General features: G+C 42.6%; 1 protein-coding gene across 1 annotated transcript; it reads left to right on the forward strand.

The window, feature by feature from the left end:
* The first annotated feature begins 1231 nt into the window (after positions 1-1231).
* slc22a17 (solute carrier family 22 member 17) lies at positions 1232-12746 on the forward strand. The gene is made up of 10 exons (XM_061805847.1): positions 1232-1818; positions 2796-3313; positions 7336-7439; positions 8074-8228; positions 8308-8473; positions 8786-8910; positions 9657-9762; positions 9847-10070; positions 11053-11164; positions 11286-12746. Exons 2-10 carry the CDS (start codon positions 2840-2842, stop codon positions 11560-11562), a joined length of 1743 nt encoding a protein of 580 aa, XP_061661831.1. The 5' UTR covers positions 1232-1818; positions 2796-2839; the 3' UTR covers positions 11563-12746.
* The last annotated feature ends 2767 nt before the right edge of the window (positions 12747-15513 follow it).

The following is a 15513-nucleotide window of genomic DNA, read 5'->3' on the forward strand; positions in this document are numbered from 1 at the left end:
TTCTGGACTTTTGTTTTTAGATTATCTCCCTCACAGTGGAAATGCACCTACTATGAACATTTCAGACCCCTCAGTGATTTCTAAGTGGGAGAACTTGCAATACAGCAGGGTGTTCAAATACTTATTTTCTTCACTGTCTGTATCACCTGAACAAAAAAATAATGATCTCTGTTCTAGATAGATAGATAGATAGATAGATAGATAGATAGATAGATAGATAGATAGATAGATAGATAGATAGATAGATAGATAGATATAGATAGATAGATAGATAGATAGATAGATAGATAGATTCATTCCACCCCCAGAGGAAAAATAGAAACACTCACTGACTTGGTGTTAAATTATGTACAGTAGAAAATTACTCCTCCCAAATGCACATTTGGCCTCTCTCAACCAGATGGATGGCGAAATACTGCCATACACTGCTTTATTTTTTCTTTTAAGTGACTGGAAAATCACATCTCACAGTCTTTGTGTGCCATGCTGTCAAAATAATTTCATTCTTGCTCTGGGAGTCAAAACAAACAAACAAACAAAATACCGTTCAGCTATTTTGAAGAAGTGCATATGACGGTCCTTGAAATTTACGTCACAGATTGTGTGGCGCCACCATGTGACAAACTGATGTGTGTGTAAATGTTCTCGTCCATCCATCCATCCGTCCATCCATCTATTTTCTGAGCCATTTCCTCACGAGGCTCACAGGTAGTGCTGGATCGTATCCCAGCTGTCATCGGGCAGGAGGTGGGGTACACCCTGAAATGGTTGCTAGCAAATCCCAGGACACATGGATAAAAACAACATTCGCACTCACATTCACACCTCGGGGCAATTTAGAGTCTCCAATTAATGTTGCATGTTTTTGGGAAGTGGGAAGAAACTGGAGTGTCCAAAGAAAACCTATGCAGGCACGGGGAGAACATGAAAACTCCACACAGGCGTGGCCGGGATTTGAACTCCGGTTCTCAAAACTGTGAAGCAGACGCTCCACAGCTGCTCCACCGTGCTGTCCTCTCATACATAATAAAGAAAATCCAAACTCACATGACATACATGTTTGTAGTTTTATGTAGCCGAATTACAACATATACTATCTATCTATCTATCTATCTATCTATCTATCTATCTATCTATCTATCTATCTATCTATCTATCTATCTATCTATCTTAGCTCACCGCCAAATAGTCAGGAGTGATTGCTCTGCTGTCACTAGACGATCTGTGTGTCTTGGCCATGAGGGGTGACGTAATCGACATGTTGACGATGGCAGCCGAAGTTTGGCGAAATCCGAGTCGCCGGCGGAGGCTCCCACCACAACGAGCCAGCCTCCCATCGATGCAGTTCTCTACGAGCTCTTTGTCCTCGTCCGCTTGGATGACGACACGCACTTGACTCGGATGTTGTCTGGGCCAATTCGCCTCTATTGACCTTCTTATTTCTTACGAGAAGACCAAACGTGGAGGGAAATTGTCCCGTTTTAAAAGACAGCAAGGGGACTAGAGGAGGAGCTTCATCACCATTATAGCAGCTGCCACTGTTAGCTAAAACATAAGCACGGTGTCCTTGTGTGGGTCGCCGTGTTTTTTTTTTTTTGAATTTTTTTTTTTTAATTAAGTATCTTTACTGTCTTTGTCAACCGAGACTTGAGTAATGACGTTTCCCGCTGGACTGGCGCACAGAGCAGACTGCCATGGAGGCGAATGTTCGGCGAGAGCCGTGGAAGCACTCGGAGAAGCCTGAAATGACACTCCGCAATGTTCGGGACGTTCGGAAGAGACAACGCAGCACATAAATAACAGCAGCCGGAAAAGGGAGTAAGTAAAAAGTGCTTATTTTAAATCGCAGTCGTTGTGTTGTTTGTCTCACAAGTGTGGAAATCATTCATGCAACTTCGCTTACATTCCCCTCACGTTTTCCAACTCTCCTGAAAAACAAACAATAACAACAAAAAAACTCTTGTGTAACCCGGTGGAATTCCTCTATGCAAGATTTCCAGTGCAGGGAAACACTGGACGTGCACCCAATGGAGAAGCATCAACAAGGGTAACGAAGTGCAAATTCTTCCTTACTTCGCTACTGTACTTGAGTCTGTACTTTACTTGAGCATTTATTTTTTGTTAATTTAAATTCCTAATTTTGATACATAAAGAGATTGACTCTTTTGTCAAAATAAGCTCATTACTCCCCCTCCCCACCCCACAAGACAAACACTGTAATGGGTCAAGTCAAGGATGGTTAAGATCTTGATTGATTGACAGATTGAGTGAAGCACGATATTCCCCATCCATGGGCTTTTTAAAGACAATGTTTGGCGCTCCCGGCCACAATAATGATTTGTGGGTGTTGCTTTGTCTCCAGCCACCCCAAAACTCAAAAAATTCTCAATGGAGTGGGAAAAAAAAACAATAATGTGTGGCATTTTTTTGCAACTCATCCCACAACATTAACAAAGTTATAAGAAGACGTTTCAAAAGCTTAAAAATGGCCGCAATATTGAATAGCGCTTCAACCCAAAGCCTCAGGACTGTGAGGCAGGCACTAGGCCACCTGGCTGGCTCTAATAAAAATATCACATCACACATCCACACATTTCATTTTTTTTTTATGGTGGAAAAGCTAAACTAATTAACCTGACAAAATGTTTCTTTTTCACCCATCTTAAAGCTTTAAACCTGACTGTTCGAAATCCATCTTCATTCATTTTCTCTAATATTGTCCAAGTCAAGCCCATAGCAGCTGTTTTATTTTGTTATCCAAATAAAAATGGATGTCATTCTTTTTCCTCTCATAGATCTTTTCAACGTCTCCACCACCTCTGCTGCCCGTCGCTCCATCATGACCTCACCGGACTCCCCCCCTCTCGTTTCCCCTTCCCCGTGTCCCGCTCCCCCTCCGTCCCTCCCCACATCTCCCGTGCCATCCTCCCCTGCCCCATCCTCCACCTCACTCCCACTCCCACCCTCACTGCCTCCCACGGGGGAGGTGATGGTTCTGGCTTTGGGAAGGAAGAAGCAAAGGGTCCTGATCGTTCTGTCCATCCTTCCAAATCTCTTCTTGGCCTTCCTGCTGTCGTCCGACCCTCTCATCACCCTTTCCTCGCCACACCACTGCCACCTGCCGGGGCCGTCGCCGTCGCCCGAGGTGTTGAACGTCTCCCTCCCCTGGGAGAAGGGCTTGAGGCCCGGCGACGGCAAAGATCTTTCCCAGTGTAAGCAGTATGCTAACGGGAGCCAGTCGGACGTGGTGGACTGCCAGGACGGCTGGGACTATAACATCACAGAAGGGCTGAGGAACAACATCGTAACTGAGGTAAAGCTCCAAATGGGAGCATCCGAAGCACTCCTAATTGCGCCTTCATTTTTGAAGCACCGTGTGTTCGTCAAGGGAATTAGGTAGATTTGTATTTCAATTTTTTTTGCTGACAAAACAAACCTGTGTTGTGCTGTGCCCTGCTTATAATTTGCACAATATAATTTGGATATAATTTGAGCCATAACAGTACAGACACAATATTGCAATGTCGCAAATTGTTATGCTGCTTTGGTTTTGTATGGGTAAATACTTCCCATACAGAAAGAGCCACTCTAGTATTTTCAAAAATTTGAAGCGCCATGTTTACTTTAATTGACAGCGCAAATTGAAATTGAAATTCATTTGTTGCTTAACAGTAAAGACAAAACTGCATAATGTTAAAATTAATAAAAAAAATTGTGATTTGCGCAATATACATTAATTGCCCTTTAAATCTGTAAACACAGGTGCATAAATACTCATTAAACCCATTACTCCCTTGTCTCCATACAGTACAATTGTAATAACGGCAAGGCATAAATAGCAAATTTATTGAAATAACACATTTCAAGCATAAGGTAACTCAATGTGCTTCACATGATTTAAAAGCATTTAAAAACAAAGAAAAAACAGCTTGTAACCATTTATAACAGAGAAAAATAAAAATACAGTTAAAACAGCATACGGTGCAAGAAATATAATTTGAAAGAGGAAATGAGTTTTTCCTCTGGACTTAAAAACTTGGGGCTGATGTGACTTCTGTTGGCAACGTATTCAATTTGTGTGCGGCATAACAGCCAAATGCTGCATCACCATGTTTGCTTCAGACTTTGTGCTCCATTATGTTGTCTGGAGATCTAAGAGCCCACCTGGGTTGATTATTCCTCTAGCATTGTTTTCATGTTTTCCGGACCTAAACCATTTTGTGATTTGTAGACAAGTACCTGAACTTTCAAATCTATCATAAAGATGACTGGGAGACTTTGGAATTTTAGCAATATGCACTGACCTCTTTGTTCTAGTCAGAACCTGAGCTGCAGCATTATGAGTGAGCTGCAGCTTTTTAAAGAGTCCAGTCAAAAGACCATTACAATAGTCAAGTTTGCTTAATATAAATATGGTACAGGCAATTCTTCACTCTGGATATGTTCTTCAGTTGGTAAAAGGCAGTTATTGTAATTGATTTGATATGATTTTTGAAAGTCAGGTGAGTCTAACTGTGGTCTTTGGTTTTTAAAGAGAGAGACCCCAGGTATGTACAAAAAGCAATTTTGTGAAAAGCGAGTATTCAGCAATCCCATTAAAAAAATAACATATTTTGCAGATTATAAAACCTTAAACCCGTATAGTAATTTTGAGCTGGATAAAAAGGCCTTTGAAGTTAAAAGGTACGTGCATAAAATTTTGACACAGTCCAAACGCGTACCCCAAAGCGATTTCCGGTAACTGAAGTCTTTCCCATAACGTTGCCGTCAAGGTGTAACATCAGAGATTTGATTTGTGTGTGATGACGACGTACCTGTGGAGGCATTTTAAATATTTGATCACTATCACAGGTTAATCTTCTTGCCGGAGGCTTCTCTTACACACGCAGCCTCCTTCTCACCTTTCTTTTTTCAAGCTTCACTAGTCAGGCAGACCGAAAATAAAATCCCCAAGCCAGACATTTTGTCTGTGCCTCCATCTGTCTTCATGACAGCTCAGGCCCAGAGTCATTTTGTTACAGATGTCCCCCTCTGTTCATCCCTCCCTCCTTAAAGGTGACAAGTCAGGGATATCCGAAGGCAATTTCATTCCCTTTGGCTCCGAGGTCTCCTTGGACCAAAAAGACATTGGTTTCAAAGAACAAGGTCAGGGTCTTCAGTGGTGTGGTAAAATAAAATGGCATAATCACAAAACTCTGTGGGTAATTGGTACCTGTTATTATACACTGAAAAAAAACCCCAACAAACCTACCACCTGCCTAAAAAGAAAATAATGTGGAAAAAAAATGTGGAAATTCAGGTGAGCAACAAGAATGTGTGGGTTCCCGATAATTAGTATTGATATATAGTACCGGTACTTGTGACCGAAAGAACAAGATCCCGGATACAAGCGGGCGAAATGAGTTTCCTCCGCACGGTGTCCGGGCTCTCCCTTAGAGATAGGGTGAGAAGCTCGGCCATCCGGGAGGGGCTCAGTGTCGAGCCCCTAGTCCTCCGCATTGAGAGGAGCCAGATGAGGTGGTTGGGGCATCTGATTTGGACGCCTGCCTGGTGAGGTGTTCCATGCATGTCCCACCGGAAAGAGACCCCGAGGACGCTCCAGGACACGCTGGAGAGACTATGTCTCTCGGCTGGCTTGGGAACGCCTCGGGACCCCTCCGGAAGTGCTGCAAGAAGTGGATGGGAAAGGGAAGTCTGGGTATCCCTACTGAAGCTACATCTGCCGCGATCCAACCCGGAAAAGCAGTAGATAATGGATGGATGGATGGAGTACCTGGTACTTGGATCTAGGCAGACTGCAAGGTGCCAAGTACAGTGTTTTAAAATTGTAGTACTATAACAAAAAAAGATACATTACAGAAATATACATTTAGGATATATACACAAATATACATACAGTCTACTGATGCAAGATGAATACGATCAGCTAAAATGTAAAATTATGGGAAAAGAAACAGTTTTAAGAATTAGTGGCTTTCATTTAAAACAGTTTCATTTGTTGGGCTCTTAAAATAATGGTTGAGAAAAGGGAGAAGTTGAGAATATTCCCCAAAGAACATTGTCTTCCAAGTATTTTGGGATTTCGCTGTTGGACCTTTGGCTTCCTCTCTTTAAGGCTGACTTGCCTTTTAATTGTGTTTTGCCTGCTGCACTCAGGCTGCTTTCTCTCTCCCGCTCCCTCTCTCTCTTTTCACATCTGTGCCCACTCAAGTGCAAACCACGTGCACCGGTTCACACTGGCTACGTGGCTTGTGTGCCCCCACCAGCACTGCAAGCTGAGTGAGTACAAACGAAGGGCTTTATGGAGCAGGAATGCATTTGCAAATGGATGTGTTGTTAAGTAATAGTGCTCCAATATTTTCAGTTTCCATGTTATGCTTTTTAAATTAGTTTTTTAAGCAACATTTTGTCTTTTATCAAGCATGAGAATCATTGGAAGATTGTCCCATGTCTGAGAGAGCAGATATGATCATGGTGAAATCAATTTCATATTCATCACTATGTAGCAGGAAGGGAATGTTCGAGTTAGTTCATACAGGGATTCGTCATGTGTTAAAGCACACAAACAAAATAGCACACAGGTTGCAGTCACAAAGCAGGTCTGGGGAGTTTTTCAACATATTTGCAAGCATTTCTAAACCTGCATCCACCCACAGCAGCAGCACCGTGGCCAAACGTGCATTGTTTTCAGTCTGCGAACGAGCAACAGGACGGCTGATATTATTTGACAAGCTTTTATGTTTCTGTATTCAGGCTACAATTAGGCAAAGCCTTTTCATCTTCAACCTTCTGGTCATGCTGTTTGTTAACTCTCTGAAGAGCATTAAAAATCATTTTGCTTTTAGCATCTGGCAGACAGCAGCATTAGCAGCTGAGTTGTTAATGAAACTCAGTGGCTTGCCTAAATGTGATTAAAAGTCATGTTTTTATTACCTCCCCCACAGCGACGGTGCTTTCCTACAGTTTGTCTGTCACGGGCTTACGTAACCAAATTTATGGTAGGCTTTAGTTAGCAGATGATTACTTTCAAATTTGAATTGGCTGTTTTGTAATAGGCTAGGATAGTGAAAGCATTTAGGCAGACATACTTTGCATTTTATGCAATTCCACTGTTGCGAGTGTTAACTGCTTTGGCTAAGAACTGTAACAATATACTGTAACCACCATTACTGTCGGGAAAACCATAAACCATGCACCAACACTTTTTTAAAAACCGATAGTCTCCATGAAATTTAATGAATGAGAGCCATGTCTGATAGTGTTGTTGGCCTTTTCAAAAACCCGAAAGATAAATGTCACACAGAATATGACATTCAATTGTCCATCTCTGTGCAGTGGGATCTGGTCTGTGGTCAGTACTGGGTGGTCCCCGTGGAGGAGGTGTGCTTTATCCTGGGGGTTCTGACCGGGTGTCTAGGCCTGGGTTTTGCTGCTGACAGGTGACACACTCACACGACAAAGAACATATGGCAAATATTCTGACACTTGTGAAAGGTGATACCAGAGAATAATAATAAGTATAATGTCCACATTAGGCACACCTAATAACGGTATACAGTATGTCTACGGCAATTTGTGTATGATGTGGCTACTGTGGAGGTTTTGAGGGTAATTTATAGGCGGATAATGACTATAAAGCTTCCATTAATGCCCCACGACTGAGTGCAGCGTTTGTTAACATGAGAAAATGAGAAATGCCGTTTGTGTCTATAAAACCAAGGCAACAGTGATCATTTTTGTGCGACAAAGTAGAAATAATATTAGACCATTTCATATTTAACAATAGTGAAATCATCTATGCCCAAATATGTGCAAAATATGCTTTGTCGGTGATGTATTTCTCATTCAATGCACACTGCACACTTTTTATATGTAACTGAGCATATTTTAACAGACAAAATGTCTTCTTATACGTTCTAAAAAAAAAAAAAAAAAAAAGAGTCATTTTTACATAGCTCATTAAAATTTGAGAATCATTAGATGAAGAGCTTACTTTTTTTTGGGCGCTCACTATATTTACCAATTATATTTAAAAAACAAACATGCGACCTGTTTTTTTTTTTTTCTTCCCAGAATTGGTCGCTCCAAAACCTTGCTGTCGTCCCTCACTCTGTCAGTTGTGTTTGGCGTTTTGGTGTGTGTCTCTCCGTACCCTTCCGTCTTCATCGTCATGCGCTTTTGCCTGGCGGCCGCGAGCGCTGGAGTCTACCTCACCCTGTACATCTCTCGTAAGTTTTTCAGAAACAAATGAACGCAGGAATGCGATGAGCCACTTCCCGTTGAGCTGATATGTGTTTGGTCTTTTAGGCCTGGAGTTGTGTGAGCCCTCACTGAGGCTGCTTGCCACCGTCCTGGCAGGGCTGATGACTGTTTCTGGGGAGCTGCTGCTGCTGGCAGTGGCTCTTGGCTGCCACTCCTGGCGAGGTCTGCTGGGAGCTGGTGCCGCCCCACTCACACTTTTCCTCAGCTATGGGTATAAAAGATCTTATATTCTTTGTCAATTATCCCTTTTGCTCAAGTCAGTATGCATGGAAGCCACTTTGTTAAGGCCTCTGTTACAAATTAAACCTCCATTTTGGATTCCAAACGAATTAAAAAAGTAATAAGCACAGATTAACACAAACAGTTGTAGGTTTGAATTGTGGGTGGTTGTTAAAAAAAAAAAAAAAAAGGATTATGATATAAAGCCAAGACCTATGATTGTTATTTCTTGCACCAAAATCACGAATGCCACTGTGGTAGGTTGCTGAGTAAAGGTCACCCGTACTTGTCACCTTGCCTGCAGCATTCCTGGAGTTTTTCCAGAGTCTCCTCGCTGGCTGCTGCTGTCTGAGCGACGTGGAGACATGAATTCGTTCAGCGAGAGAAGAAGCTCAAACAGAGATGTTAGGGACGACGAGAGCTTCACAGGTGTGTGCACAGCGATAGGGTTATTCTATCTATCTATCTATCTATCTATCTATCTATCTATCTATCTATCTCTATCTATCTATCTATCTATCTATCTATCTATCTATCTATCTATCTATCTATCTATCTATCTATCTATCTATCTATCTATCTATCTATCTATCTATCTATCTATCTATCTATCTATCTATCTATCTATCTATCTATCTATCTATCTATCTATCTATCTATCTATCTCTAATCTGTAGTAGTCAGCACCATGTTATTGATTAAAAACTCGCCTATCTATCCACTGATATTGTAATGCATAATGCAGACGGCACAGGTTTAATTCCCCACCACTTCCTTGATATCCAGCCACTATCGCTCCCAGATAATAAAAAAAATGGGCGGGTTGCGTCAGTAAGGGCTTGCAGAGTAAATACTGTGTCCCCGAAAAATAATGCAAGTGACTTGCTGTGGGGACTCTGGAGAACCCAGAAAGTGATGGGAAAAGCCAAAAGTTCTGAAATGATGGAATTGGAAGTGTTAGTGGAAGAGGCAAACAAAGATATTTCTAAGTTACAGAAAATAATGTTGGGTACCCAGCAACCCACTATAAGTTTGCAGCACCTTCTGAATCCTTAAACCCTTAGTAAATCTGGCCCAGGTACTGCGACATGATTGTAAATATGAACAGGTCCAGGACACAACATCTTTGTTTCAGTTTCTAAAGATCCCTGCTGTTTTGTGTTTGTCGTCACCAGAGCTTGATTCGGAGCCGGCGGCCTTCTCACGTCCACACCTATCCTTCCCAGAGCTCTTCCACTGTAGGAACATCTGGAAGAATATTTGTGTGCTCGGCTTCACCTCGTGAGTCGCCCTCCGTCTCTTTCTATTGTCTGTTGGAGAAAAATCAGCACAATCTCAATTTGTTTATCTCTATCCTGCCGCTAGGTTCATCTCTCACGGCATCAGCCACTGCTACAGCTCTTTCAGAGGTGATGTCAGAGGCACAGCACCCAGCTTCTATTGGACGTACCTTCTGTCCGTGTGCGCCGGGGGAGGTGCCTGGGTTTTGCTGTGGGCGACCGTCGACAGGTGCGGTCGCCGTGGCATCCTGCTGCTGTCCATGACAATGACGGGCCTGGCCTCCTTGATCCTCCTGGGACTCATGAAGTGTAAGTACGACCATATTTTCCTTGATTTCAGGAAAGGGAGGCCTGTGCAGTAATTTGCTGACACTCAGATTCAATACACACACACACACCCCCATATATAATATGGCTATATTGTGCTGTACGGTAGACATTCCTCCCAGTGTCATGGTAACACAATCCATATTTCCATTGTGGCGTACAGTGGGGGAGCTGTGGACCCTTTGCATGAAACAAGGGAGCCTCTATAATACTTAATTCTTGGAATATTTGACAGACTTGATTTTAAGACTTTGGAAAAAAACTCATAAAGCCCTGCACAATTCACTTTATATTCTGAGCCTCTATCGTCCTCTTGTGGCACAAAAGCCATACTGCCAAGTAAAACCCAAATTATCACCCAACAACACAGTTCAAGCCAGGTCACTGCTGTAATTTTGGAATGTTAAAACCTGATTGGACCTGTGATTTCATTGTGGGAGTGATCGAAGTATCACTGACGTTCACGGTATGATATCGTCGCAATCAAGTCAAACAAAGAAAGAATGGAAGGAGGAAGACACCTAACAGTTTGTCTTTCTTCTTCCTGGTGTATGCCAGGAAGAGGTTTTGTATTACCACTCCGCTCTTGTTACATTACAGTATACGCCACTGACAGTCAGTACTTTGTCAATAGATCAACGTACTGCTGTTCGAGAACCAAACTTCACTGTATGAAAGGAGGCCAAAAAGGTGGTAGGGTATGGATCAGTTCATTTGGACGTTGGAAAGAAATAATTGCATGACTTGAATCTTCACATCCTGGTTGAATGGAGGCTTTTTGGGAATGACACTGTAATGTCATTAACTGGCCGCGAGGTGGCGTCGTTGCGAAGATGTCAGAATGGACGGGCTTCAGCTCACCTGTGACCCTGATGAGGACAAACACTACAAAATGGGTGTCGTCAAAATATTTACGAGTGAAGGGCAGATGGAGTAACATGGCATGTTATCTTTACTCCTTCAGATCTCAGCGAGACCGCCATCACGGTTTTCTCTGTGATGGGCCTCTTCTCCTCTCAAGCTACCGCCTCCCTCTGCATTCTCTTCACTGCAGAGATCATGCCTACCGTCATCAGGTAGGACGGCACGTTGTACGTTGTGATGACACACATACTCGTGCACCCATTTTCTTTCTTGGCCTGCCTCGGCTCAGTAAATGTTGGGAAGATGACAACCAGAGCGTGTGTTTCCGCACAGAGGGACCGGCGTAGGGGCCGTGCTCGCCCTGGGCTGCGTGGGGCGCCTCAGCTCCCCGCTCATGGACCTAAGGAACCACTACGGTTACTTCCTGCACCACGTGGTCTATTCCTCTCTGGCCCTGCTGGCCGTGTTGTCCATCCTGCTGCTGCCCGAGAGCAAAAGGAAGCCGCTGCCTCAGACTCTGCCCGACGGGGAGCAGTACAGGCGTCCCCCGCTGGGCAGGAGGAGGCGAGACAATGTGCCGCTGCTGGCCACGCCCAACCCAGAGACCTAAACCACCCCAAAAGAGAAGGAGGGGGCATGTGCAATTCCACATTTATGTTGATGGAGGAAGGAGGGAAGAGATAAAAGGGCTGTAAAGATGTTTTTTTTTTTTTTTTAAACTCATGCAGACGTTCTTTGTGGCTCAGCTTCCTTCTCGCTCTATTTAAAAACTCCGGGAAGTTTTTCTCATCAGTCACTGTTAATTGATTGGCATACACAGCCGCCCTCGAAGGGGTGCCCCTTAGTGAGTGCAAAAGCACAGCCCCTGGCATGTGTCATGTTATGTCGTCGGAGTTCAACACTTGTTGTCTTTTAATGTCATGTACGTGAACTGAGACTTCCCCCATCTGAAGTAGAGCACATTTCTCAGATGTGTACTGTTACACTCGACGGTGTTGTTCGCTGTAAATACTTTCTTGGTTTTGTTGAAGTCTGGAAGTCGTGCACTTCAGTACGCTATGCAGAGGAGCTTGTGTGGCGCAGAGCACTTTGATACCATGCCTTCAAAGCTAAAGGAGCGTTTCCCAAATTAAAAAGTGTAAATCTACCTTGGAGCCAGGTTATTTATACCGAAAATAGCCTAAACCCATACTCTATTGATAAATTAGGCTTTAGGCATGGAGGCAAAATATGTCGCAACATTCCGATCTGGATGTGTGGAAGGACTTTGAAGGCCTTTTGATGTTTTTGTCCCTCAGAAGCTTTCTTTACAGTACTTTAAATGAGCAGTCTCATCTTAGACATATGACTAGAAGTGGAGTAAAAACTCCCACCGTGACTAATATACTGTAAGTATCCTGCTGAATGTCTGTCAATGCTGTAAAAAGGGCCCGATGATGAAGCTCCACAGCAGCTAATGAAGGGCCCTCCGAGCTCCTCATTATTCCCCTGACTGTTTTCTTGCTCATGTCGATTGTAGTGACCGCAGTCAAAGCGTACGCTGGTGGGCTTATACACGTTCCAATTGTAAAGGGATCATGAAGATAATGAACACCTTTATTGTTTCTTCACATTTTAGTACTTCCTCAGTACCTCGACTCCTGATAATACTGCGTCTGAAAACACTGATTGTTCAATGATGACCCAGTTAACTCTGTAACCTGATTTCACGTCCAATAAAACTGGTTCCGTCAGCAGTCCGCTTCTTGTGTGGGACCTTGTTTCAACAAGGGTGCCTATGGAAGTTAAACAAGACTTTGGAAATTGTTCTGTGTGTGTGGTTTGTTGAAGGAATGGGGAGGTACTTACCTGGAAAAAGTACACATTCTGTGTCAAACTTACAAATACACCCTTAAGTTCTACCGTATGATTTTATAATGGCCACAACTATTGGCAAAGAGTACCCGAACAAATCACATTTTTGGGGGGAAAATATAATTTCAGTGAAGAAAATAAGTATTTGAACAACTTGCTATTTTGCAAGTTCTCCCACTTAGAAATCATGGAGGGGTCTGAAATTTTCATCGTCGGTGCATGTACACTGTGAGAGAGATAATCTAAAAAAAAAAAAAAAAAATCCAGAAATCACAATGTATGATTTTTTTTTAACGATTTATTTGTGTGATACAGCTGCAAATAAGTATTTGAACACCTGTCTATGAGCTGGAATTCTGACCCTCAAAGACCTGTTAGTCCGCATTTAAAAATCCATCTCCACTCCATGGATTATCCTGTATCAAACGCACCTGTGTGAGGTGGTTAGCTGCATAAAGACAACTGTTCACCCCATACAATCAGTAAGACTCAAACTTGTAACATGGCCAAGACCAAAGAGCTGTCCAAAGGCACCAGAGACAAAATTGTACAACTCGACTCGGCTGGAAAGGGCTACGGACAAATTGCCAAGCATCATGGTGAAACAAAGGTCCACTGTTGGAGCAATCATTGGAAAATGGAAGAAGCTAAACATGACAGTCAATCTCAATCTGGTGCCCTATGCAAGATATCACCTCGTGGGGTCTCAATGATCCTTAGAAAGGTGAGGAACCAGCCCAGGACTAAACCACAGGACTTGATTAATGACCTGAAAAGATCTGGGATCACTGCACAGGTCAAGGCCCGTCGGAAGTTTTCCCATGACCATTTGGATAATACAGAGGAGTCATAGGAGAAAGTTTTGTTGTCAGATGAGACCAAAATGGAACTTTTTGGTCATAATTTGGAGGAAGACAAATGATGAGTTCCATCCCAAGAACACCATCCCTACTGTGACGCATGGGGGTTGTAGCATCATGCTTTGGGGGTGTTTTTCTGCACACGGGATAGGACGACTGAACTGTATTAAGAGAGGATGACTGAGATTTTGGGGAACAACCTCTTTCCCTCAGTCAGAGCATTGAAGATAGGTTGTGGCTGGGTCTTTCAACGTGGCAATGACAGGAAAACCAAGGAGTGGCTCCGTAAGAATTATATCAAGGTTCTGGGGTGGGCTAGCCAGTCTCCAGACATAAACCCAATAGAAAATCTTTGGAGGGAGCTGAAACTCAGTGTTTCTCAGCACCAGCCCAGAAACCTGTCCGATCAAGAGAAGATCAGTGTGGAGGAGTGGGCAAAAAATTTCCTTCTACAGTGTGTGCAAACCTGGTGAACAACTACAGGAAACGTTTGTCCTCTGTAATTGCAAAAAAAGGCTACTGTATCAAATATTAAACATTGGTTTTCTCGGGTGTTCAAATACTTATTTGCAGCTGTATCACACAAATAAATCGTTAAAAAATCATACATCGTGATTTCTGGATTTTTCTTTTTAGATTATCTCTCTCACAATGGACATGCTGACTATGATGAAAATTTCAGACCCCTCCATGATTTCTAAGTAGAACTTGCAATATAGCAGGGTGTCCAAATACTTATTTTCTTGACTGTAGTGTTACAGAGGGGAAAACACTTTACTAATAAATCTTCAAAGTTTGCTCACCTACAAATATACTTATTTTAAGATAGAAAATGACTGTCATTTTAAAGCTTTTCTGTATGATATTTAAGATGGGCAAAATAGTTCAAACTTCTCCCATCTCTGTGTGAACGCCTGCTTCAACCTTGTAATCTCTTTAAGGAATCTCGCTTTCACTGCGAAATGTGAGCTCGGCTGAAGCTGACAGCAAACAACTGCGAGGAAATACCCAACAGCGCAAAAGCATTGATAACATTTTTACGTTGTACTTAACCTTGCAAACTGTACAGTTATTCAGTGATGGATGAACATGATACTACATGTTAGAGAATTTTACATTGCAGTACTGCACACTATTCCAAGTTATTTTCTGCTCATTCAACAGTTGGGAGTGTGCTCCTCGGGCAACTAAGCAGGTGCTGAACTTACAAAAGATGAGAATGGAGCAAAATCATCTTGGCAACACACATACAACTTGCTTATTATACCTTTCCATTTACAAAACATGTTTAAGCACGGGATCTACATGAACGTGTTTTAAAAAAAAAAAAAAAAAAAAAAAAGCAGCCGGCAGCTCTCTTGTCCTTAATCTCTTTCGTGAAGTTCACATCTGAATTCAGCAGCCATTGTACATGGAAGTCACACAAAGAAAATCAAAGTTTCCCATGTTTGACTGGCGGGGAAGATCAAATGTAGAGAATGTTACTAATTGCGGCACCTCCCTCTGAGAGTTTGTTGTCGTGTGAAAGCCAACACTGTTGACATTTGTGTTGTTTTTATACAGCAGATCTGAAATGTGACTCTTTTTATTTTTTTCAGAAAGGTTGTCGTTTCGGTCATGAAAAATGTCCCCTTTGAAATTAGATTCTGCCACACTAAATATGTACTTTTTACTCAGGTTCCAACCTGTTTGTGTGCACACTAAACTTCCTTTCTAATTGAGGAACCGGTTGTAGGCATTATCCACTCAGTGGGAGGCCGTTGTTCAAGTCCCGCTGTGTGACCGCTGCTGTGCTTTCCAAATGATGACATGATGGAAAAGCTTTCTAAGTCACCGCTGTGCCAAAA

This window comes from Syngnathoides biaculeatus, chromosome 19 (assembly GCF_019802595.1).
Source record: "Syngnathoides biaculeatus isolate LvHL_M chromosome 19, ASM1980259v1, whole genome shotgun sequence".
NCBI classification, from domain to species: Eukaryota; Metazoa; Chordata; class Actinopteri; order Syngnathiformes; family Syngnathidae; genus Syngnathoides; species Syngnathoides biaculeatus.

Coding starts and splice junctions, on each gene's coding strand:
- slc22a17 (XM_061805847.1), top strand. CDS start 2,840: ATGACCTCACCGGACTCCCCCCCTCTCGTTTCCCCTTCCCCGTGTCCC. Junction 8,229..8,307: donor CCTCACCCTGTACATCTCTC/GTAAGTTTTTCA, acceptor TTGGTCTTTTAG/GCCTGGAGTTGTGTGAGCCC. Junction 11,165..11,285: donor ATCATGCCTACCGTCATCAG/GTAGGACGGCAC, acceptor GTTTCCGCACAG/AGGGACCGGCGTAGGGGCCG.